Source organism: Xenopus laevis, chromosome 3S (assembly GCF_017654675.1).
Source record: "Xenopus laevis strain J_2021 chromosome 3S, Xenopus_laevis_v10.1, whole genome shotgun sequence".
Lineage (NCBI taxonomy): Eukaryota > Metazoa > Chordata > Amphibia > Anura > Pipidae > Xenopus > Xenopus laevis.
Window position 1 is genome coordinate 48696779 of NC_054376.1, and position 27900 is coordinate 48724678.

At 38.0% G+C, this 27900-nt stretch overlaps 1 protein-coding gene across 2 annotated transcripts in view; it reads right to left on the minus strand.

Moving 5' to 3' along the window:
- The window catches only part of adamtsl3.S (ADAMTS like 3 S homeolog), a 255057-nt gene that overhangs the window by 189241 nt on the left and 37916 nt on the right, over positions 1–27900 (minus strand). For both annotated transcript variants that reach the window (XM_018255378.2, XM_041588273.1), the window contains exon 3: positions 17365–17484. In XM_018255378.2, the coding sequence (XP_018110867.1) occupies positions 17365–17484 (120 nt within the window). The remainder of the gene's footprint in view (positions 1–17364; positions 17485–27900) is intronic.

Below are 27900 nucleotides of genomic sequence, written 5' to 3' on the forward strand. Positions count from 1 at the left end.
AATGCTTTTGTCAGAGGCACACACATTAAAAAAATCCCACACTGCTGACTTTTTGGAAGTGTGCGATCTGGCGGTAACAGTAGAAGTTGGCGGAGTTGGCGGTATTGGCGGCAATGGCGGGTGCGTTGGCCGGCTGAACACAGGTGCCGATACATGTTGTTGCCCTACTGATCCCTGCGGGCTGTCCTCCCTGCTTCTTCTAAGTCTTATTCTCCTACTGCCTCTCTGACTCTCCGTCTCTCCATCTGAACTACCCTCCTCTTGCTCTCTTCTACTAGGCACCCACAAAACATCAATCTCCTCATCATCATTCTCCTCAGATGCATCAATTTCTTCTGACACATCACAGAAGGAAGCAGCAGCGGGGACCTCCTCCTCATCACTCATTATGTCCATCTCTATCGTGTTCTCTGCCAGAATTAAATCTGGTGTAAGGTCCTCATCTCCTTCATCTTCTTCTGGCAATAATGGTTGCGCATTACTCAGTTCAAGAAACTCATGGGAAAATAACTCCTCTGACCCCAGTGAAGAAGGGGCACCGGTGGTGGAGGAAGTGTTACGTGGGGTGGCCATAGCAGTGGAGGATGAGGAGGATGTTGTGGTAAAGTTAGAAACGGTAGAGGATGGGGTGTGCTGTGTAAGCCAGTCAACTACCTCTTCAGCATTTTGGGAGTTCAGGGTCATTGGCTTTTTAAAACTGGGCAATTTGCTAGGGCCACAGGATTGCATAGCAGCACGGCCCCTAGCACGGCCTCTGCGTGGCGGCCTGCCTTTGCCTGGCATTATTTTTAAAAAAACAACAACAACAACAAAAACTCAGTTGGTTTTTCTGGAAACGATAATACACACAGCTAGATGGCGGGTTGAAGAAAACAGTGTGCAAATAATGCCTACAAGGTCAACGTATACACTACTACAGCGGTGGATACGGATTACGTAAAATATATGAATGCTGCTTGAAAAAAAGTAACTCAAGTGGTTTTTCTAGAGACGATAATATTATGGATATTTAGACAGAATGTGAACAAGGTCACACAGCTAGATGGCGGGTTGAAGAAAACAGTGTGCAAATAATGCCTACAAGGTCAACGTATACACTACTACAGCGGTGGATACGGATTACGTAAAATATATGAATGCTGCTTGAAAAAAAGTAACTCAAGTGGTTTTTCTAGAGACGATAATATTATGGATATTTAGACAGAATGTGAACAAGGTCACACAGCTAGATGGCGGGTTGAAGAAAACAGTGTGCAAATAATGCCTACAAGGTCAACGTATACACTACTACAGCGGTGGATACGGATTACGTAAAATATATGAATGCTGCTTGAAAAAAAGTAACTCAAGTGGTTTTTCTAGAGACGGTAATATTATGGATATTTAGACAGAATGTGAACAATGTCACACAGCTAGATGGTGGGTTGAAGAAAACAGTGTGCAAATAATGCCTACAAGGTCAACGTATACACTACTACAGCGGTGGATACGGATTACGTAAAATATATTATGGCTGCTTGAAAAAAGTCACTCCGGTGTTTTTTCTGGAGACGGTAATATTATGGATATTTAGACAGAATGTGAACAAGGTCACACAGCTAGATGGCGGGTTGAAGAAAACAGTGTGCAAATAATGCCTACAAGGTCAACGTATACACTACTACAGCGGTGGATACGGATTACGTAAAATATATGAATGCTGCTTGAAAAAAAGTAACTCAAGTGGTTTTTCTAGAGACGATAATATTATGGATATTTAGACAGAATGTGAACAAGGTCACACAGCTAGATGGCGGGTTGAAGAAAACAGTGTGCAAATAATGCCTACAAGGTCAACGTATACACTACTACAGCGGTGGATACGGATTACGTAAAATATATGAATGCTGCTTGAAAAAAAGTAACTCAAGTGGTTTTTCTAGAGACGGTAATATTATGGATATTTAGACAGAATGTGAACAATGTCACACAGCTAGATGGCGGGTTGAAGAAAACAGTGTGCAAATAATGCCTACAAGGTCAACGTATACACTACTACAGCGGTGGATACGGATTACGTAAAATATATTATGGCTGCTTGAAAAAAGTCACTCCGGTGTTTTTTCTGGAGACGGTAATATTATGGATATTTAGACAGAATGTGAACAAGGTCACACAGCTAGATGGCGGGTTGAAGAAAACAGTGTGCAAATAATGCCTACAGGGCAAATAATGCCTAAAAGGTCAACTTATACACTACTACAGCGGTAGTAAAATAAAAAAAAGTAAAATAAAAAAAAAATGAATATTAAAAAAAAAAAATTAAAGTTGGTGCTGCTGAACTACTAGGAGCAGCAGATTAGCACACCAGTCCCACTCCCCAACACTGCTAGACTAATAGCACTGGGCTCTTATAGTAGTAGTAGTAGTAGTAGTAAAACAACAAAAAAATAAATAAAAGCAGTCCTTACAAGGACTACTGTTATTGCAGCAGTCAGCAGATGAGATCAGAAGCAGGACAGCTGCCCACTGCAGCTACATACAGAGCACTGCAGTAGAAGGTAGATTACTAGCCAGCAAAGCTACCTAAGCTTAAATGTCCCTCAAACCCCTGCAGACTTCTGTCCCTCCAATAACAGAGCAGTATCAAAACGATTACTAGCCAGCAAACTTTCAACTGTCCCTGAAATCACTAACAGGCAGCAGCTCTCTCCCTACACTATCTCTTCAGCACACACAGGCAGAGTGAAAAAACGCTGCAGGGCTTCGGTTTTTATAGGGAAGGGGAGTGGTCCAGGGGAGAGCTTCCTGATTGGCTGCCATGTACCTGCTGGTCTGGGGTGAGAGGGCAAAAAAAAGCGCCAACAATGGCGAACCCAAAATGGCGAACGTCGCGCGACGTTCGCGAACTTCCGGCGAGCGCGAACACCCGATGTTCGCGCGAACAAGTTCGCCGGCGAACAGTTCGCGACATCTCTACCAATTAAGAGGAACCATACTACCATCTATAAACACATTTGTTTTTAGCACTAATTAACACTATTTGTGCCTTACTGGATATTGATACAGGGATGATAAACTCCATCTGGGAGATCTGCCAGTTATGTGGGTTACAGGGCAGACTGTTCAACAGCAAGGGGCAGACAGACAGTCCTAGCTTCAAATTGACTAGAGCTAGGAGCTGTGGGTAAAAATAATGATATCTCTAACACCAGTGGTATAACTATATATTACTCAGCCACACAGCAAATTATTTTTTATGTTCCCAAAATGTCTACAGGTTGACCAGTTTTACTAATATTTATTGAAATGATATATGAATTAAGGCCTCATGGGGCCCCTATACCTCTTGGGCCCCCTGCAGCCAAAGGATCTGCTTCCTCTATAGTTACGCCCCTGTCTAACACAAAGGGACAGTTTATTCTGAAAATGTGATATTGTTAGGAGACTTTTAAGATCTTTAAAATAAATAAATAAATATAAAGCTCTAATGAATAGAAACACATCTTCCCTAGTTTGATTCATTTTGAATAGAACACAATGTAGGGGATCAGACTAGACGTGCCCCTGTTCTGCTTGTGACATCACTGAGCCCAGTTACAGGCATGGGTGTGACCAATTCGCCCCAGAGGAAGTCTGAGAAACAGAAGAGAATCCAAGAAGTTTGCAGAGTTTGCAGCCAAATGCAAGGGGTAGACCAGGAGAGCTTATATAAGTGCCCGGCTGCATCATTCAGCTAGAACCAGCGACTGTACAGGAGCGCAGACAGGCTAATTTTTGTGCTGTGCAGATCTGGAGGAGAGGTCTTCAGCCCCTGATTGGGGCCCTGCTGAGATTGATAATCTCCAGTCTGACTGCCTCTGAGAGCCCCCTGGGGAGTGAGCCACCCAAGGGATATTAGCAAGGATACAAGTGTGGGGCCCCTGTGTGAGGACAGGTCTTGTTCATGCACCTGCTGTTTGAACTGAACTATTTGGTCATTAAACCATTCAGGACTGATTGGGACTATGATAGTGATGTGCGGACCGGCAGGTTTACTTGCGGGTCGGGCAGTTTGGCAGGACCATGCTGCCTCATTTGCAGGTCATGGGCAGGATCTGGGCGTGGTTCGGGGTGCACGGGACCGAGTTGGGATTTTATCGATCCGCACATCATTACACTGTAATAATAAAAGTACTGTGTTAGAGAGACAGTAATACTTAATAGTAATTTCTTATACTTAAGTTTTATATAATGTTTTACTTGGTTACTACACTAGGTGGAGGCACTGCACTGTAATTTCTCAGTATATTGCAGGCAAAGAGGCTCAGGTCACCTGATCGCCATAGCAACTGCGCCAAAGTGAGTGTACCAAGAATGGGTTACAACTACTTGAGTACTTTGAACATGATGAATCATTCAAAATAGGAAACTCACTTTTTGCATTCCTTGTACTTGTAAGAAGCAGAATGTTGAGTTAAATTTAAGACCTAGTACTAAAAAAATGTTTTTCTGTAAGTATAAGCAGATTATTCCCTGACCACTGTATACTATACATACAGTATATAGACTATAGGGGACTGCGTATAGTACTAAATTCTTTTATTTCTATTTCAAGTTTTCTTTTTAAATAATTATTAGCGATTATATTTTATTTCTCCATCTTCCCCCAACTAATAAAAATGTGTATGAAATTACTTTATTCTATATGTTAATATGAATCTTATCTGAAGAAGGTGCCTGTACCTTCATTTATCTATTGCATTAGGTTTGCTATTGCTAATCCACAATGCAAATCTGGAAACAATTTGTGATAAAGTGTGGTGTTGGTTATTTTAGCTATTCAGAACAGACAATGCTGGAATGTTCTTAGGTTGCTGATTTCTCCATATTCAAATTTCCATCTAAGATCAGAGATGTATCTTTAATTCAAAGCCCTCCGTAATCAAAAGAGGGCACAGGCATCATTATTAGGTTTTTTTAATGATCCGTAACTTGAGAGATAGTGTTTTTCTATGCTTTGATTTAGAACTAATTAGAAACACACATAAAATCTAATAATACAATAATGAGTACACAAGTTACTTTACTAAATAGTTTTTAGAGGGGCAAGGAAAATGGATGTGCATTATAACTAAATTACAATTAAAGGAACATTACATAAGCGCCTCTTATTAAATGCAAATTACTAGCATAATGCTTCTGAGAAACAAAACCCTTCAGTGGCATTTAAGACGTTAGGTGAGAATTTTGCCATAGGTACATTCCTGTCCGATAGGCAGAGAGCAGCCTCAAGATATGAATTTTGGGTTTAAACTGTAGACTGGGCTTTAAATTGATACTGCTCGTTCCACACTGCAAGTCCAAGATGAATAAGAACTAAGGGGGCCCAGAGTAATTATCTTAATGTGTTTGTTCAGACAAAAGGCAAATTACATTATAAACACAGATAATGTTTACATAGGCAGCTTGTCAATGATATAGACAGATTTAAAAAAAACTCTCAAATTGAACTAGTGTTTTGGGGGTTGGGTTCACATTTGTTCCATTTACACAATACTTTCCACTTTAAAGCGATGAGCTTACCACATTAGTCCCCTTCTGTTTTGTTCGTGACCCTTAGTGCCAGATAAATCAGCATTTTTTTGTTTCTTGTAATCTACATTGATCAATTCCCAAAAGAACATACTCCTCCCGACTGCAGGTTTCAGTTTCAAAATATATTGCAAGGTTGACATGTGCATAGTGACTCTGTATTTCCACCCATTCATCACTTGTGACTCTAAGGGGTTACACTATGCTTATGGTCTACTAGGTAATGTTCTTTTAAACCAGTAAATAAATCCTGGCACAATTTATCAAATGTTCTATTGCACTAGTGATGTTTGCTGAAAACGGGGTGCTAGTAAATTAAATGCAGGAAATTGCTGGCATTTTAGAGTACTTGATATCATTCCATGGTGATCATACATTGCTTTTCAGTGATAAATACATTGCTAATCAGTCCCAGAATGAGTGGCTGTGGGCAACAAACTGACAAAGAACTGCAACAGTGCACTCCATAAACCAACCACTGGCGGCCATAAGGGACCCTCCAATGACAGATTAATGGATATCATCCACAGAATAATGTGCATACGTATTACTCAGTGAAATCTCTGCAGGAACAAAATGACAGAATTGCTATAATAAAAAGAGTGTATATTTATGTATATATTGTTTTTTCTGCCAGAAAGGAAATGATTTATTTTTTTCCACAATTTGAATTTTTTTTTAAACCCAAACTCACCCTTCGAGTTATCTTCAAAAAATCAAATGTCTGTGATTTCGAAAATTCGAAAGTAAAATATTTTTTTTATCTGAAAACTCAATCAATTCAAGTTATAGGGACAAAAATTAGATCGATTTCAGCCTTTTCTGGACATAAACTTGACCACAAGTTTTGTTCCCTGTTGTTTTTCATTTGAGTTTTTAACATTTGGATTGTTTCCTTTATAGTTATGCCACTGAGTTCAGCCTTCAAGCATTGGCGCATACAAGATTAGCTCTCACTTATGCTCACATGAGTTCATACAGTATGTTCTTCACACATTCTTCTTAAATCTTTTAGTTACAGAATGAATTCCAGTATATGATTTGTTAAAATTATTTTATCTTTCTATTTTAACAGACATTTGGGGCATATAAATCTACTACAAGCTGATCTAACATATACAGATAAATGTACCCTTGGCCACAGGTAAAGTGCTTTTACATAGGTCATGGAACTTCAAAGTGACTTCTACAATCCTAATAATATGCATTTTATTTTTTATAATACGCAAGTTTCAATGAGTTTTGACACCAGACATATCACTAAGCACTAATGATAGCTAATGATATTAGGGACTATGTATTAGGATATATGTTACAGATACTTAGCTTTTGTGTATTGTATACATATAGAAGAAACGTTTTTCCACTGCAGCCAGAGAAAATGACATGTACAGTATCACGTGTCTGGGTTGTTCAGCTGAACATTGTTCCTAAATCCAGCACTGATCCTTGCAGCAGAATGCGGCTAAATGAAATCACAACAATTACTACTTGAAACTGTGGAATTGAAAAGGTTTATTGAAAGGCATTGGCTCTGATTGTTTCTCCAACACAAAAGTTTATATAGGCACCACACCATCTGCTAAGAATGTTTAGTTAAAGGACGGCCAGAGGAAATTGAAAAATGTCACTCACAGGATCCAGGACTGTAATTGTATCTGCCCAGTATATGCAAGTATTAGACATTTGTGGTATGCTTCAAACATTACCACAATTATCTGATGAAGTGATAGGAACAGAAAAAACGAAGCATGGTTTAGACGGACTTTGTGAAGAACAAGCCTGTTTACAAATAGTTTAATTCAGAGCTGCTATGTTTTCTTTTTTTTAGCCCTCAAAAATGTCACTTGCTTATTTAATAATTAGCATTATTGGCACTTGGTTACATTATGGCATTCAGTAGGAACAGATCCCAGGATAAAATCCATACATTGAATGTAAACTGTCCACAGATTTCATCCATCGCAATGCCTAGCAAATGGATGACCAACATTAATTGTAGATGCAAGAAGATTTCCTGTATACCTCCCAACTGTCCGTTTTTAGATGGACAGTCCCTCTTTTGACAGCTCAACCAGCAGTCCCTTGTTTGTACTGGGAAGTCCCGTTTTTCTCTGCACTGAACAGCAGGAAAAAGAAACGAAGTTTCTAACTTAATTGGCTTTTGGCAGAGAGCCCAGAACAGCCACAACAGCAGATACTTTTGTAACAATTTCAAGATAAGCAAATAAGTAATTACAATATAAGATAACAGGTCCCTTGGGAGAAGTAAGACTCACAGCTTAAAAGGCAATTCACCTTCATTAGCAAAACTGTAATAACTGAAAAAAGAACACAAAAATATGGTCAAACTTTCATAACCTGGCAAATTTTGTAAAATGAACATGGTAATTAGGGGGTGTGGTCACAAAAATGGGCATGGTAAAAAAAATTGAAACTTTTTTGTCCCTCTTTTTATTTCCAAAATGTTGGGAGGCTGGTCAAAAATTACAAACATGGTTATGTGTTTAGTAGTATGTGCCATTGGGTAATCACAAATGGAAAAATAATTATTTAAAAAAAAAAAAAAAATAAGGGCAGCCCCCTTGGATCCTAGCTGTTGCAACTGCTCATTTTGGGGCTATAGTTTTCCTTTAAAAGGTATGTGTGGGTCAGAAAGGGTCACATGCCACATGTCTTTAGCTGTTTTTTTATATAATACTCAAATCAAGAGGGGTATACAGAGGTGTTTAGTTCTCCTTCAAGTTTACTCTAAATGAGGGTTAAGAGACTTCCTTTTTGTTCTTCAATGAAGGGTTGGAGGGAGAAGACTTTTATAGACTGCAGAGTAGTTAGACTAAAACTGAGAGGAAATTGCTGAAGATTGAGCAGAAAAGGCCACCTGATGGTTAGGAAAATGGCTTGCTGACTGTGAATAAGACTGAAAAGCAAGTTGAAATATTTTAGAAGTGTAAAAGGAGAGATGTGTTTATAAGTGTAAAAGCATAAGCAGCAGGGTTAATAGGTTGTATAGGAGTGGTAGGAATTACAATAAGATAGGAACAAACCTGGGTATGATTTTAAGTTTAGGCAAGGGACTGATTAAAAAAAGAGCATTTCTCGACAGACTTTATGAGTGGGGAAAACATGAGAGAGGAACATAGGGGCAAATTCACCGAAGGGTGAATTTTTTCCATGACCGCTTTGCCACTTAGCCAGGTGCAACTTTGTTACCACTATGCAAATTCACCGCAATGTAAAGTTGCATCTCAGCAGCTGAACGCTGACAAATTTTTTGCTAGCGTTACTTTTACTGGGCGAGCATTTCCTAGAGAATTTCGGCTAGAGTAATTTCTGCCTATCGAAACTTCGCTAGCACTCTTGCGATTGAATAGGGCCGGTACCAAAAAGATGTATGGAAATCTTAAATAGTAATGTTGGTGCAAATCCTTGAAGTGGCCACTTTTTCAAACAACACATGTCCAGTGAGCCATAATAAAGACAAAAGAGATCCTATCATGCCCCAGACATGACACCCTTAAACAAATGTGGCATGCCCCTCAAATAATCTTTAATAGTTCGGATTTTCGAAGGCAATCCCGCTTTTTAAAAAAAAATGTAGCTTCGTTTTATCACTTTGCCTGGTCTGAGTTAGCAAAGTAAACTCTGGCGAAATAGGTAACGTTCAGTGAAACTTGCATCTTAGTGATTTTGCGGAGTAACAACCATGAGAAGTCACCTGGCGATATGGTGTAAATGAACTCGACGGTCTCATTCGCTAATGAATTGTCCTCTTTAGTAAATTGACGATGTCTCTGCGGATGAGATTTCTGGCGAATTGTCGCTAGCGACGGGCACTTCGCCCCATAGAGTACATTTAGTCCCTTCATTTAAAGGTGACTGCATTCATGTGAATGTACAGTACAAGTATACAAATATGTCTGGATGGAAAAACCATGGTATGTCAGTATTAGCTAAGTAACTGCCAAGTAGTGAAAAGCTTATAACTACATGACAAGTTAAGTTTAAAAAGGAACAAAAGGGAATGGAGAAAGTGAAGTTACGACAGTCAAAGTGCTTGCTAAACTAGGAGTGAACTCTTGCACTCCTTAGTGATTTGTACTCCTTCCCCTTGTCTGTAGTAAATGACCCCTAAAGTATCTCAAAAAGTTTCTAATTACCAAAAAAAAAAAGAAAAAAAAAAGGAGGTTGTTCTGAAGCATGGGAAAGTAAACAAGCACATGATTCCCCATCAATTATTTTAAAACAGAAGGATTTTGATTTTCTTTCAGGCATGAAAGACAGCTACTGTACAAATCCATTCCTGGTCTTTCACCTGTTTTCATGCTGCCTCTTTTAAATGTTTTGCACATTACTGTCCTACATTTACATTGTTTAGAAATGTGACTATTGCTATTTATAAATAAACCAGGTTTATGATTCTGTAGAGCTATTGATTCTTCTCTAAGAGCAACAATATTAACTAAATGTAATATTTTACCTTCGCATAAGACCAAGACAGTCTCCGAGCAGTTTATATGTGTGTAAAACATGCGACTCCAGAACTGTTCCAGAACTGAGGGAGGGTGAATGGTATGGCTACCTAGTTATTTATTTCTTCTAGCTGGCCTGACGTCACATACTGAGGAATGCTCATTTATACTCTTGACATAATGAACTGTTACTAAGCCTTCCTAAACTGTTGATAGATTCTGCAATACACAATCCAGTCTGGCTAGATAATAACCAAACAAAGGAACTTTTCAGCAAGTGCTAATAATCCAATAAGGCAAACATCTGATAAGTATGTTTGGTGTTTAAGAAAGTACGGCCAATAAAGTGTAACAAGGGTGTAATCCTTCTCCCTTGTGGCCAAATTGTTTACGCAGAAAGGGAGCCAAACTCAATAAATCCTTTTCATGTGGTGATTAATATTTTTCATTTTGGGGATTAAAAAAATGTAAAATGGGGAAAATGTAACCAGAAAGGTAACAATAATGTCAAAACAATCCAACTGAGCTTTTCAATCAAACTTTGCAGTGGTCCAGGATCACATTATGGTGACTAATGGCCAAACGATTTTTTTCCCAGAGTCCTACAATGCACCTTTTTTTTGGCACCAAAGTTGTTATTGAATCTTTCCATGAAGGATTTCTTAGACTTTTTGATCTATGACTCCTTAAAAATGTGGGACCCCAAATAAAAATGAAAGGGCATTATATTACCCAGTGGTGTACATTTTTATTTTAAGTTTATGGCCCCCAAGAACTACAAGAAAAGATGAACCCTTTTACCAAAACATATTTGTGCATTTCATTATTTCACTCTTCAATCTTCAAAATCCAATTTTTAAAATAAGAGACTGAACCCCTAAATGCTACAAACACTAAGGGGCAGATTTACTAAGGGTCGAATTTCGAGGGTTAAAAAACCCTCGAAGTAAAAATCCTTAGAATTCGAAGGATTTTGCGCAAAAGCTTCAATCGAATAAAAACGATGACATAGTTCAAATCGAACGATTCGAACGATTTTAATCAATCAATCGAAGGATTTTTATTCGATCAAAAAAAACTTAGAAAAGTGCTGGGGAAGGTCCCCATAGGCTAACATTGCACCTCGGTAGGTTTAAAGTGGCGAAGTATGAAGTATTTTTTATCGAATGGTCGAATAGTCAAACGATTTTTACTTTGAATTGTTCGAATCATTCGATTCGATCGAAATCCATCAAATTTGACCAATTCGATGGTCGAAGTACCCAAAAAAATACTTCGAAATGCGAATATTTTTCCATTCAAAATATTCACTCGAGCTTAGTAAATCTGCCCCTAACTATAACATGAAAGGAAAAGTTGTGCTAACCAATACATTTTGCAACGAGGCGGTGACCACAAAATTCATACAGACAAAAGCAAGAGGTTATCTGCACTCAACTCATTATCAATATATCAAGGACCTTGTTTCAAATAAAAATAAAAAAAATATCTCAGTGTCCTTAATACATTGATAATGGGTTGAGTGCACAGGACTCATGTCTTTGTCTGCTAGAAACACTGTTTGCATGACCCTAATCGAGTTTTCTATGACAGTAAAACAAAGACAGAAGGGACACAAGATGTACTTCTCTCACTCTTTAGTCAGGGCATGCAATAAAAGCTCTAAATAAATTTACTAAACAAGGAATGTAGGAAGAGGAACAATTCCACACAAAAGCCTTAATAGCATTTGGACCTAAACTGAAGCATGTCTAGCTTTAAGAACACATGTTAAATGTAGAGTCCATAATGATTGTCCAAGGGCTGGATGTAGAGACATTTCATTCTTGCTCCAACTTTCTACTTTGATAGTGATAGATATTTTTATATTAAGTCATGTTTTGTAGGGCATAAGGTTATATAAATAGTTCTGGGATTGCTGGCATTTCACAGATATATTATATCTAGAACTCCTAGACAGTATACAGATACATTCTTCCCACTTAAACGTGTACATTCTAAAGAAAACAATGATATTTTGCTATATCCTTGTCACTCTGCACTTCTTTCCCTTCACTGCAAATCTGCCTTTTTTCCTGACATTAAACATACGTTTCTTGTGGCAGAACACCCATCTAGAGCATGGATAACCCTGTCTATTAAGAGCAAGTACAAGTGACAGCTCCTAAACGTAGCATAACATTAATCCTCTTGCTGGGAAACAAACATGCACTGCTGTAACCACCCTACGCAGGGACTGCACTTTCCAAGAACTATCTTATACATGCTGCTGGTATTGTAAGTGGGATCTATGGAGCATGGGGCTCTTCTCATGGCCTACATAATGCATGTTTCCATTTGGTGGGTTGCCAGTTTTAAACAGCTGCCTTTATGCTAGAAAATGTATCAGTGATCTCTAGGTGGAGTGCTGAAGGGGGATTCTATTTACTTCCAAAAGTTATTTTGTTGGATTTACTATATCCCAGAGACTTCTCAATGACAAGCCACAGAAAACGGTGTCCAGTTATACTGTAAGCATGCAGCAAAAGTGACATTTTAAGCAAATGTTCTGTCTGAATATAAGGCTAATAACTGATGATATATGATCTTCAAAAATTGGTGTGTTGTTCAAGCAAGCATCCACAGAACATTTTCCGGGGGGGGGCCATTAAGAAAACATATTACACAATTGACTTGTACCCATATTTTGGCTTTTGTGCAGCATAAATGATATACATGGGATATACTAAGCGGTATTAGTTGTACATGTAGTGTGCTTATTTCTCTTTATACATCAGTCAGTCTGTACCTTGGGAAGGTAGCCAAACCTGTCCTAGATATTCAAATTCTCTATTGCTAATAATATAAATGGTGCCATCCCATTAGACTTAAACTTTTCTCCAAATCATTAAGGTAATTAAGTCATCTGCTAATCAGTGCAAACCAGTTTAATGGACTTGGGAATAACAGGTAAATGACAAAGGCACAGAACTGTTTTGTATTGTTATGACTTTTGTCTACAACATCATCCAATCCAAATTGTTGCAGGAGATACCCAAATGTTGTATAAGAAATGGGTTCAGTATTGATTAGTAGTATATTGATTTTTAAACTGGCAACCTTAGGAGGAGCAAACTCCAGCACATGGGTAGAATGCTTAACAGGGATTTACCTACATTCCCAACTCATACCCTGACTAAATGCAGAATGGGTCTCACTTCCACTGAATCCCAGAACTGGCCATTCTTTCCTTATACCCCCACAATAGGATCCTTTACTGAGCACTAACAAATCAGTAACTTGTGGAGTGCCAGAATGGAAATTCCAATGGTGACCCATGCACCCTGTACCATGAAGCACACTTATTATCAGCAGTCTAAACTACATTAAAGCTATTATTTGCACAAACAAAGAGAAAACATAACTGTGAGTGCACAACCTCAGCTTTTGTACATATCTATGAATAAATAGTACAGGAAAAATGTTTAAAGGACCGGTAACATCAAAAATTTTTACAATAAGGAGGATGCAGGATGGAAGGTTGCCCTTTTGCCGTTTCTGAAGAGGACAGGAAGTGGAGTTTCTGTAAGTTATTTCTTAATAAAGGCTTTGCTATTTTAGATTTTAATTTGTGTTGGTGTTTTTTTTTTCGTTGTATTCTAACAAATTTTTTGTAAAAATTTTTGCCGTTACTGGTCCTTTAAGTACCAAACATTTGTGAAAAAATGTAAGCTCGTGTGCCACATCAAGGTCCTCCTCAGGTCAAGAGGGATACAGGTATGGAACCTGTTTTCCAGAATGCTTGGGACCTAAAGTTTTCCAAACAACAGATTTTTCCATAATTTGGAACTTCATACCTTAAGTCTACCAGAAAATCATGTTACATAGTTACATAGTTAAATTGGGTTGAAAAAAGACAAAGTCCATCAAGTTCAACCCCTCCAAATGAAAACCCAGCATCCATACACACACCCCTCCCTACTTTTAATTACAATTCTATATACCCATACCTATACTAACTGTAAACATTAAATAAACCCAATAGGTTGGTGCTGCTGCCAATAAGGATTAGTTATATGTTATTTGGGATAAGTTACAAAGTACTGTTTTAATAATACAGAGAAAATGGAAATTATTTTTAAAAAGTTGGATTATTTTATTATAATGGAGTGAATGGGGGATAGCCTTTCTGTAATTCAGAGCTTTCTGGATAAAGGATACTATACCTGTACTTTTTGCCACACAAGCACTTATACATAGCATTATCACTATAGCACAAGTCTGTTCTACTGCCATCTCTCACATTATGTACATTGTATAATTTTATTTGTATGACCTGTGCTAACGCACAGACCTGCGGTTTCTGAGGAAAACAAATGCAGGTCTCAGACACACACTGCGTGTAAGGGGAACTACAATATTTCTGCTTGGAAGATGTTATTTTTGCCAAAGAAAATTTTTAATGAATAGAGTGCAGAAAAGCCCATAAATTATTCTATTATTCTGGCACATTTTGTTCTAGTGTACTGGGGGGGGGGCTGCTAAACACAGAGACAGGCATAACTCTTGAATGTGGATCAGCACGGCAGCATGAGGGGCATTACAATTGGCATTTCCTACTCTACATTTGCCTCTACATCAAATCACACTTGATGTTAGAGGTACTATAATTACTGGCAACCAAAAAGCAGGAAGTAAGGTTTTTAGGGGCACATAATTAAAGGGGAACTCCACAAAAACATAACTTAAGCTTTTTGAAAAGTAAATATAATTTCAAGCAATTTTGCAATATACATCAATCAAAAAATATGCTGACTTTTCATGATTTTCAGTGGTTTCTGACAGTTCCCTAAGCCTAGCCCCCTCCTCTTCAGATGATCTTTCTGACTACTTTGCTGAGCGGGCTGACTACTGTTACTTTGTATCAACAGCCAGTTGTCCTTAGACTGCATCCTCCAAACCCCACAATTCCCTGCACATATGATTTCAATAAGGAACAGAACATCTCAGTGCAATGCATTGTGGGTTATGTAGTTCCTGCATGCTGTGGAGAAGTTGTTACAATTTGTAATATCAGTGTTTAGTCCCTCCTTCCCTGCCAGGATTTCAAATGATGCAGAAAGAGAAGAACTGTTAAACAGCTGGATTGCAGCATAAAAAAATGGCATTTATTAATACTTTTTGAAGAAACGGGTAACTGTGATAGGAAGGGGTGCCTTAAGAGAGCTCTAAAGTCTCCAAAGATGATTTGTGAGTATCCTGGTTAAAGGGACAGTACCCAAAAGAGGCGCTGTTTGTTAATGGACTTTGCCTTTTCTTAGTTAGGTAGACAGCTTGTCACTAGCAAGTTAGTTAGTGAGGCTCTATTGCCACCAGTTAGTAGTGCTGCATGTTCTAGTTGGCCAGTTATTTATTGTAAACCGTTATTCAGTTTAACTAATACTGTGTGTGTGTTATTACTGTATTCCTAGTGGGGCCACCGGTAGGTGCATTCCCGGATCCCGCTAGGTGGAGGCACTGCGCTAGTAAGTACCAGGTACCCAGTCTCTCCCAATACCACTGTGGAGTTGCTCACTTTGTCCCGTGTCATCAGGTAAGCACCACACGTTGAGTGTAACACCGACAAAGAGGTGTCGAAAGGGTTACAAAACTATTATAATTTATCATTAATTATATTTCCATACTTTCTAAACCAAAAAATAAATATATAGGAGGACAGCAAAAGGCAGACAGATAGACAGACAGACACAGATGAGGGAGACGCTTCTATGACGGCTTCTTAATGCTCTAAAATAAGAGTTCATTTTACTATAGTATTAGTGCTCTTTAACTCCTTCTCCTCAGGGAACTTTGCAGAGTTCTACAGTGTTTTTAATATCTGTGTGCCCATGAAGGGGTTAGACAACTAAGCTAGCCACTTAACAAGCTCCTTTGAAAATAATCCTGACGGTTCCTAGTTGGTGGTCCAAAGCATGGAGTGGTTTAAGCCTTGGAAACGACACCTCTGCTGTCAGTGAAACAGGAATTCTTTACTTGTGTAGGAAAACCAATCTTTTTTAGGATGATTTTGGAAAATAAAATGATTGCGGTAGGTAAGAAAGTTAGCCACCAACAAAGTGAGAAATGAAAACATGAAATAAAACCTCATTTTCATTTTACTCCATTACAGTCTTGAAGGCACAGCTGCAAAGAGAAGTCTCCATTTCTATTCATGACACAACGTTCTTAAATCCATGCCAGTAATTATGAAACCATTTTTCTCCTAAAAGTAGATGTAGTTTGGGTTACGGATTGTAAAGGAACAAGAATATCTTAACAGATAATCTTAAGAGCACACATTTCCCTCGGAGTTAACCACTCACTTGAAGCGCAGCCTATTTGTGCAGGTAAATATATTTTTTAGTTTGATGAGGTTGTCACGAAAAAAGCATCTACATATTGTAACTGATATTGATTTTTAAAACCATGTCCTAATCTAGGCACCATGAAGTATTTCTTCTATGTACAGTTATAAGGTATGTGCCTTGCACCGGTATTTCTACAACACTTAAATCAGATGAGGAAAAAGCAATTCAATATATTTTCTTCTGGTGCCACTTAGCAGACAAGTATTTATTTAACAACATATATGAAACAATTTATTCTAATAATGTGGTGGAACCGGGAGAAGTGCCATATAGAGAGCTCTGTCATCTTCCCATATTGATTTCTCTATTTGTCTAACAAGCAGCACCCATTTGTTAACAACACATGGACAGATTATAAATTACAGTTTTTTTTATGACATAATGTCATTTTTGGGAGATTCTGATTGGAAGATATGAGGCTGCAATGGAGAGGAAAGTCTAAAGACTGCTGCCTAACCAGCCCTAGAGACAAGAAATAACACCTATAAGTCTTACTAAATGTTTCCTATTGTTTATTTGAATGGTTTTGTGCTTTTCCAGCGTGATTTGGTACAATCAATACACACTGTCCCCCAGTGGCATAGCCAGCCCATAACAAGGAGTGAAAAATCCATAACAAGAGGAGTGGGGGATAGTTTGAAGGAGCTAATATGTTTCTGCATAAATCACACAAAAGACGCCAAAATTATTTTTGTGTCTGTTTTTATTTTTAACGTGAACAAAAGCGTTTACACTCCTTAGCAGAATTTTCCCATTAAAAGAATGATAAAGCACCTTGTTATGTAATTTTTCTGTCTATTGCTGTTATCAAATATATTACAGGTTATGGGATAAAATGTCCAAACTTCCCAGTGTTGCTTTATACGCTATTGGGAATTCACTGAATTTAATGGGTTAAACAGTCCATATTACACACAGTCTACAGTTTAGTTTTTCTCATACATAACACTTACTTGATCATCATAACGGTAAGTCAGAAATTGTTCCCCGGCTGTATCTTCAAGGAAACTCCCTTGAGGAGACAGAGCAAATTCAGGGAGGAAGTATGCTCCTTGTGCCTGGTCCACTGATGCCTACAATTAAAAAGAATCATGTAATATTTGTGAAGGAATAACAACACAAACCATTTAATTTATCTACTGTACTTCTTTCATATAGAGGTGTGTCTTGAATATATATTATATATCAAATGCATTTATATGTCGGTTCATCGGAATGTCTTTGACAGTTGAACACCATTCTACTCTAAGGCCTGTTAATTCCTGCTACAGGTTACATGTAATGATAAAGGATTCAGCCAGTTTGTTTGTTGCCGGATCAATTTGAAAGCAAATTATGAAATGTTTAATATTTTTCACAAGCACTTCTCAATCCTCACTGCTCAGAAAGGAAAAGATAGATAAATTGAGTCCTTATTATTATTATTATTATTAAGTACTGTATATTTCATTCTGTAAAGTGTTAAAGTATGAAACTTCCATTGCTCTCAACAGCTAAGGTGTAATCTTCTATTATATTGGAAGTCGTAATTCAGTAGCACATTTTGAACATCAGTCATGCAGCCTTGGTTAGAATCTAGAGGGTATATTTATCAAAGAGTGAAGTTAGCGATCGCCACAGTACTCTAGAGTGTAATTCCGCCACTCTGCATTAATTTCTATAAGATTTTTAAAAGAGTATTCATCATCCTTTGATAAATATGCCTTTCAAAATTCCATAGAAATGAACGAAGAATGGCGGAATTTCACTCTAGAGTACTGTGGCGATCTCTAACTCCACTCTTTGATAAATATACCCCCTATAGGTGTTCCACTCCACTTCAACGTAAATTTGATGATTACATAAAGATGCTCAAACATGTCTAGTAATACAATGCCATGCTCAGGGAGCATGTGTTACCCATCTCGAACTCCTACACAATTAATGTGCCAGTGAATGGGAAGCTGGCATGCATGGAAACTGAACTCAAACTGAAGAATATACAAAACAATTGCTTGCATTCAAAGTAATGCAAAATATTCATTGTCCATGTTTTATTTTACAAATGGCATAATTAGGCACTGCTAAGTGGCAAATCACACAGTGAGATAATTGTTCCTTTATCCTATCATTTCACTGGGAATGGCCGATCCCACCACAGCAGAACCAGAACTTGCTTCCCAAAGGTGTCTGTAGAAATGCCACAAGCAGGATTTGTAAAATTCCTTGGAACAAATGGCTTTATAAAGAAAATACAACTTATTATTATTCAATTAATTATGAATTACCACACATCTCTTTAAAATCATAAATCTATGCACACTTTCCCATATACAAAAAGACCCCTGGCTTTCCTTCCTCACACCATTTTTTATTATATAATAAACATCTAGCCAATTCAAAAAAAGACCTGCTCAACCACACAGGAAGCCCAGTCACTTAAACCACAAACCAGTTCAACAGGGATGGTAAGAAGGGAGGTTGTGGTTGTTCCTCTTGTTTCAAGAACCTAGTGCTTTGGGTTCTCTCAGGGTGGTTTTCAAATGTTGGATTCAGTATTTTTTTGAACGTACAATAAAAATTAAAGAAACTAGTTTTGTTTGGAAACTAGTGTTTTAAAACTTATAAGATTTCAAGAATAATGAGAGCTCCAGTTGTGCCCTACATGCTTGCAAAAGAGCTGCACTTTATGCCAAACCTAATCCGGTCCCATCTCTTTCTAAGGGTATTAGAAGCACAAAGTAGAACTGACAGCTGAAGTATTACTTTTGCCTTCTGCTGATTAACTGGTGGTGCTGATTAACTAAGGGTGGTAAAATGTGTTTTTTTTGCCAGTCTTGCACTCTTCTTCACAGGTTTATCAGTTGACTTCTGCTGTATTGTTGCAAGTGTCAGAGCCAACAGGACATAAAATACAAAGGGACAAAGAGTAATCACTGGAAATGTGTAAGATATATTCTCTCTCTCTCTCTCTCTCTCTCTCTCTATATATATATATCATTTATATTATTATCAGCCTCACCGCGTTCACCCCCTTCTACAGGCCCCAAATGAACTTCTCAACTCACTATACCATGTGTTCATCTCAAAACCTGCCCAAGTTATCCCTCATTTCATAGCCTCGATCTCTAGTTCTGGGAAAGCTGTTTCTACATTAGTTGTTTTGATATTCACTTTGTGAACATGTGTAGTTTTTAAAAACGATGTATTATTGGGAAACACAGCTAGAGTCTAAAGCATTTTACAGAGTATCTGCTATTAAAAAATGGGAAATTCAAGTGGACTGTAGTATGCAACAATGGCACCATATTCCATGGCATCCCAGGAATTTCCTACATATACATAATACAAAAGCTATACATGAAGCAGTATTTTGCAAAAGATGTAACTTTGGTAAAATCAATTACAAAACGTTGTTATCTAAGATGATATTGTTCTCTTGTCTGTAAATTTTTTTAACCTTTCTAAAGCATTCATATACATTTTGAAATTCTCCAACATTTTTGATAGGTCTAAATGTAAGGCATATCAAAGCCAGGCCAAGCTTTGGTAAAGGAAGGGTGATCTATTTCCCCCATCACAACACAATTTCATCTATCTGGAATAACTAGTGAGGGACACGGACCATGTGACACAGGAAGGGTAAGAAGATGGTATAATGACGTGCCTCTCATTTAATCTGCCTACCATAATAAACATATTTTCCATAATAGCACCAACCCTTTTCCAAATATAATTGTACCCTAGACAGGAGTTTTTTTGCTGCCTGCTCCAAGGTCTATTCTTGGCATATGCAATAATGCACTAAAAAATATGCTGTTGTCTAATTAGAGTACTGTACCCCAAGAGGCATGTAACATTTTATACAGATATAGCAAAATCACTTTTACAAATTAAAAATATGGTATAAATTACAAGGAAAAAAATTACCTAGGAAATAACAAATGCACTTGATATTCATGCACTAGAATATATTTGCAAATATTCTGCAACATAAGTGAGATAACAGAAATGTGAATTCCACATGAGGGCAGTTTATTACAGTAGGACGTATTCAGTAGTGGATTAGGCAGTTGTTTGCCAAAGATAGATTTAATTTGGATTTGGATATTGAGTGTTTATATGTTATCATCCAAGTGGATTATCCTATAACTGTTGACCTAATGAAAGTAAGATTTCTGTTTACAGGCTATAACTCAGTATGAAAACACTTATTTTTGTTTTAATTCTGTGTGACTCATACACATATTGCAATTACCTCACTTTAAATTAGCTGACACTTCACAGCACAGTTCCTAGAAGTCTTCATTGCAGACCACACTGTGGTCAATAACTCAACTGATTCAGCATTGCCCCAAACCAGGGAACTATATGTAAATCCAGGAACCATGAGTTCTTTATAGTATAGTATAAGCTGCATGTGTTCATTGGACTCTTAATGGCACTCTTATAGGTTAACAGCAATGCTTAAAAACTCCACATGAGTAACAATAAAAATAATATCATATAACCACCCAGCTGGATTCATATGAACAACTATACAGTGCAGAAGGATTTCCTTATAGCATGGTTTCTGTATGCCTTCAATATATTTTTCACAGTTTGTTGACTATGGCACAGGTGCCAGAATAGTTTTAGTCTTTTTTAAAGATTTGTTGGAACCATTGGGGCTCTTCTTTCAGGTGGAGGGGACTAGGTTTAATTAAAAATACCCCAGGAGCTCTCCAGCTGTTTTTGAGCTAGTTACATCTTCCCCTGACAACCAAAGGAACTGAAGTCCAACTAAAACTGCACATTCTAAAGGCCTGATTTACAGTTACACTGAATCCATCTTTCTTTACTAGGGATGTAGCGAACGTCGGAAAAAATGTTCGCGAACATGTTCGCGAACTTCCGGACAAAAATACGAACGGTTCGCGAACGTCGCGAACCCCATTGACTTCAATGGGAAGGCAAATTTTAAAAGCTAGAAAAGACATTTCTGGCCAGAAAAATGATTTTAAAGTTGTTTAAAGGGTGCAAGACCTGGACAGTGGCATGCCAGAGGGGGATCAAGGGCAAAAATGTATCTGAAAAATACATTGTTGACACAGCGCTGCGTTTAAAGGCTGTAAAGGGCAGAAATCACACTACGTCATTTAGGTGATGTTTCTGGACACGGAATGTGAACAAGCTCACACAGCTAGCTGGCAGTTGTTTGAAAATGAAGAACACACTGGGCAAACAATGCCTGCAAGGTCAACGTATACACTACAGCAGTGGATACGGAATATATTATTGCTGCTTGAAAAACGTCACTCAGGTGGTGTTTCTGGAGACGGTATTATTATTGATATTTAGACAGAATGTGAACAAGCTCACACAGCTAGGTGGCCGTTGTTTGAAGAACACACTGGGCAAACAATGTCTGCAAGGTCAACGTATACACTACAGCAGTGGATACGGAATATATTATTGCTGCTTGGAAAACGTCACTCAGGTGGTGTTTCTGGAGACGGTATTATTATTGATATTTAGACAGAATGTGAACAAGCTCACACAGCTAGGTGGCAGTTGTTTGAAGAACACACTGGGCAAACAATGCCTGCAAGTGCACTACTATTGGTGCACTACTATGAAGAACACCAGTCCCACTCCCCACCCCAACACAGCTAGACTAATAGCACTGGGCTCTTATAGTAGCAACTAGCAAAGTAAAAAAAGAAAAAAGAAAATAAAAGCAGTCCTTACAAGGACTATTGGGTTACAGGCAGCAGTCAGCAGATGAGAGATCAGCAGCAGTGCCCACAGCAGCTACACACAGAGCACTGCAGTAGAAGGTAGATTACTAGCCAGCAAAGCTACCTAACCTAAAATGTCCCTCAAATCCCTGCAGAGTTCTGTCCCTACAATACAGAGCAGTATCAAGTAGATTACTAGCCAGCAAAGTTACTATCAACTGTCCCTCAAATCACTAACAGCTCTCTCCCTACACTAGCTCTTCCAAGCACACACAGGCAGAATGAAAAAACGCTGCAGGGCTTCAGTTTATATATGGAAGGGGAGTGGTCCAGGGGGTGTGGGGGTGGTCCAGGAGGGAGAGCTTCCTGATTGGCTGCCATGTATCTGCTGGTCTGGGGTGAGAGGTCAAAAATAAGCGCCAGCTATGGCGAACCCAAATTGGCGAACGTTGCGCGACGTTCGCGAACATTCGGCGGACGCGAACACCCGATGTTCGCGCGAACTAGTTCGCGGGCGAACAGTCCGCGACATCCCTATTCTTTACCACAGACACCAAGTGTGGTGTATTGTAAATCAGACTGTAACATACCCTGGTGGTCTAGTGGGAACTAGGGCCCGACGGGGACACCCTAGATCTCTTCGTTCAGCGCCAGAGTCCTCTATGGCGTGCAAGGCCGCTCACTTAAGGGTTTGTGCTGGCAGGGTGTGATGTCATCACGCTGTGGTGTGAAATTCAAACCTATTTAAAGGGACTTCAGCCAGTATTCCTTGCCTGTTATTAGGTCTAACTTGTTAGTTCGTAGGTGCGATTCCTGTCCTGTTTCGATTCCTGTTTTGACAATTGCTTGCCTGACTATTCTGAACTCTGACAATCCTGACCCTTGCCTGCCTGACTACATTTTTCATCTATTCCCTGAACTGTTACCTCCGTCCAAAACCTTGATAATGACTGAGTTCTTTTGCCAGTCCAGAACTCTTGCTTGGCTCTTCTCTTACTAAGACCTAGCGGCATCTGAGTAGATGAGGGCTCCTCCCGAAGCCAAAGTCAACTGCTACAGGTAGAAGCAGAGCCATGACCAAGGAGCCTAGCCCCTGTTCTGGATTTAGGGAGCCAATCGTGACACAGACAAGTTGGGGCCAGATAAAGATGCCACATTTGCCATGAATCTAACACCCAGCTGCAGTTCCTTTCCATACAGAGGTGGAAAACAATAGGGTTTCCCTCTTTCCACCGCTGCCCTCTGTGGGGCCCCGCAAACAGCAGAAAGATAGATGATAGATAGATAGATAGATAGATAGATAGATGATAGATAGATAGATAGATAGATAGATAGACATCTATAGCACTGAATTGAGCTGGTTTCAGAGTAGAGAAAACATATTTCTATGATATTACAGCATATATACAATATTTTATTTTTAACATGAGGGTCCTGCGTTAGATTTTATTCGTATTTGTTTATAATTCCTGTTCTGTTGTCTTCTTTCCCAAGTTCTAACCCTAGAAACCCCTGTGTTACAGAAAGTGGTTGAATCCAAGACACACTTCTTCATGCACTTCTGAAAATTGAAGGCCTCTGAATATCACTTTTGAATAAAGCTGTAAAGAATCACCTAATCACCTAATCACCATCAACTGGGTTTAGTATATAGCTAATGCATTTTCCTTGCACTTTAAGTGTATTTCCCTGTACTGTTAAATGTATAGTGGAGTGTTGGGAAGTAAGAAGATAATTAAAACCAGACAAAGGTTCTGAATCTCCTCATCACCACAAACAAGTAGATGAACAAGTCTAAAACACTAGGCTTCATTAAGCGGAACAATAGTGTGCCAAATAACACAGAAGCCCACCACATTTTGGAAAGCATGTATTGTTAAATACAAGATATATTTGCTGCTCAAATATTTTTGCTTCTTTAACTGCCATTTTGAAATATGTTATGTAATATTGTAAAAACACCACAGAGTTAAAGAGAAGGATGGTTAAATTTAAGCATTAAGTACAGTGGAACTAAAATCCAACTAGAATTACCTTAAAATCATACACTGGGATATTCACACATTTGGTGGATTTGTCAAATGAGCAGAACATTTTTTCAAGTTTTCTAAACTGGCGGCAGGTCAAAATATGCAGATTGGGTCCAAGGGATAACCACTGGATAAAATGAAGGAAGGATTGCTTCCACAGAGGTCCTTGTCTTGTATATCTGACCTATCACGACCATACATTGGTTACAAAGGTTTTAATTTTAGACACCTTCACAAATTGCCAACTCCAGCGTTAGGCAACAATTAAAGTAAAGTCTCCAAAAGTTTCCACTGTTGCTCTCTAAATGTATTATAATAGTTTCTCCCTTTACAGCCTGAGATACTTTAATAAAGAGCAAAGTTATAGCCCTAAACAATACAGGTCATTATAAAAATATATTCCATGAAACCCTGCTTCATGTAAATACACCATTTTCGTAATAATATACTTTTTTAGTAGTATGTTGCATTTGGTAATCCTAAATAGAGAATTGTCATTTTAAGGAATAAGGGCCGCCCCCTGGGATCCTACGATTCACGGCGCACACAAACAAACCAAACATGTTAGGTCACATGGGTCAATAACTGGATAAAGTTCTGTCTTTTGCTATTTATTTAAATATATATATCATGAAATAACATCTGATGTAGCTATGAAAAGTATGGCAAAGACTTCCAAAGCAAAAATTCAGATGTAAGTAAATCTGACCCAAAGATGTGCATCCGGGTGGGGAGAAATTAGTTGTAACTGTCCGAGACCCTGTCCTTTTGTCATAGTAACTATTTAGTGGGCTGGTGGGGGCTGTTTGGGCCTCTGTGTGCTTAAATGCCAGGGCCTATTTTGAATCCCAGTCCAGACCTGATGAGGTCTCCTGTTTTTAATATAGTATTTTACAAAAGTGAATGTGTACTGTATTGAGTTTGCATCCTAATAATGGCATTTCATACTAGGACCTTTTTAAATAAATGCATGCAAATGTTAGTAAGAATAATAATTCTAACCTTTTGTTCCCCATGCAAACATGAAGAGGATGATCTGATGTGAATTACTGCCATTAGGAAAAAGTGACTTAAGCTGGCCATAGATGCAAAGATCTGATCGTATGAATCATCATACAATCGGACTTCCCCATCTCCCGACCTGCCACTAACCATTCAGATCAAAGTCTTACCAGTCAGATCAAATAAAGCAGTAAAAGAACAGATCAGCCAATGTTCTGCCCTGACAGCAATCGGCAATACACGCAGAGATATTATCGGCAGCCGACAGAAATTTTCTAACCTGTCTGATTGACCAAACGACCGATCTCCGCCGGGCAAAAAATGCCGGGACTCTCCACACACGGTCCAATATCGTACGAATTGTCGATTCGTATGATCGTATGATTCGTATGATGTCCAGTATACTTTCTTAGTGAATTCAGACAGAGAATAAAAGTAAAGTATGCCCAAAAATAAAAATGTAATTGAAATCAACCCCCATTTTTTACGGGTGAAATAAAAAAACCATGAAAACACATTAATTTGAAGTTTTTATTCATCATGCATTGGCAACCATTGGAACAGAATAGCTACTGCCCACCAGATATATCAGAACTAGAACTCCTAGCATGCCCTATAATAAAAGCTGGAGCTGTGCAAGTAGTACATCAGTGCCTGGGGAAAAAATATCTTTGTATTTGTGGTTTTAAATACTTAAAAACAGGTAATTAAGGAATAAATCACAAAGTAACTAGCCACAATAACAGAGTTATGTAACTTAAAATATCAAACTATTAAATAAGCATATACAGGTATGGGACCTGTTATCCAGAATACTCGGGCCTGGTGTTTTCCAGATAAGGCGGTCTTTCTGTCATTTGGAACTCCATAGTTTAAGTTTGCTTATAAAAACCATTTAACCATTAATTAAACCCAGTAAAATTGTTTTAGATCCAATAGCGATTAATTCTATCTTAGTTGAGATCAAGTACAAGGTACTGTTCTATTATTACAGAGAAAAAGGAAATAATTCTAAAACATTTGAAGTGTGTACAATTCAAATTTGCACTGAAATAAAACATTGTACATTGCAAAATGCATACTTTTATTCTTATTTGTGCAAATAGTTTTTTCTCTTTGTGAATTTGACTACATTTCCGCATAAGGTTACTCCTCTAATTTAAGCTTCTGTGAAGCAAGAACACAAATATCATAAAATCTTATAAACAGAGACAGGTAACTGTAAACTGATCAGGAACAACCAAATAGGATAATACTCCATCTGCATTTACTGTATATCTAATGTTTACATTTTTTCAGCCTAATTTTATAAAAAAATATGTCCTCATTGTAATGGTACATAAACACACTGTAATTTTCATTCATGTAAGTCTCCTGGGTCATTGGATATGCATCCTTTACAGCCAACAGATTACAATAAAATAGGAATTTAAGAAACAAGGGAAATTTTTTTTTACATTATAAGTACAGGATAGCAATCACTGTCACGGCAGGGCAGACTGATGAGTTTATGTGTAGGGTAGTGTCCTTTAACCATCTCAGTTATAAGCAGGAAAGGAAAAAGAGTTAAAGGTAAACTATCGCAAAAATGAAAATTTAATATAACATTCAGCATACTGAAATAAGAAACTTTCTAAATACAATAAATTAAATATTCTGCTTCTGAAATAATCAAGTTTATGTTTACTATCCCTCTCTCAGCATCTGTTCCTCTTCACTCTGTCTTCTTGCAGCAGTTGGGCGTCAGATAGTCATTGACAGTTAAATCCAATATATCTTATAGGGGGGCTTCCTTTCCTAGCAGATGTATTAGAGCTCACTCAAATAACTGATTCCAGTACAAACAAAATCTAACAAAATAACTGGCTTTTGTACAAATCCTGCATGTAGAGAGACATGACGTCTGGTGATTTTAATACAGTGAGCTCTAATACACCTTCTAGGCAAAAGGAGCCCCCTATAACACATATTGGATCTAACTGTCAATGAATATCTGACACCAAACTCCTGTATGAAGACAGAATGAAGAGAAACAGATGCTGAGAGAGTGAAGATAAACTTGATTATTTCAGAAACGGTACAGAATTTTTAGTTGATTACATTTTGATTTTTCTTATTTTAGTATGCTGAAGCTTATATTAAATTTTCATTTTCATGATAGTTCCCCTTTAAGTTAGTTGGTCTTTCCAGACAGTACACCTAGACATGCAAAGCACTGATTGCTAATTTCCTTTTTAACAGACAGCTATGGATTATCTTAAAAAGAAAAACGGATGTCGACTAAAGCTAATATCAGAATGACTCAAGCCGTCACCGTCCCTACATAAAAAACTCTATCCTCAATGAAAATGAAAAGGGTTTATATGAAACAGATCAGATTACACTTAATATGAACATTTAGCCCAGTTTCCAGATAAAAATGCTACAATTTTCTGTCTTCTAGTTATTTAAAGGGATTTTGTCATGATTTTGGTGGTGTAGTTTTTATTTCTAAATTACACTGCTTACACTGCAAATAATTCACTCTACAATACAACATTTCATTCCTGAACCAGCAAGTGTATTTTTTAAGTTGTAATATTGGTGTGTAGGCAGTCATCTCAGGTCATTTTGCCTGGTCATGTGCTTTCAGAAAGAGCCAGTACTTTGTTTCTCCTACTCAATGTAACTGAATATGTTCCAGTGGGACCTGGATTATACTACTGAGTGCTGTCTTTAGGGAGCTGCTATGTGGTTACCTTCCCATTGTTCTGTTGTT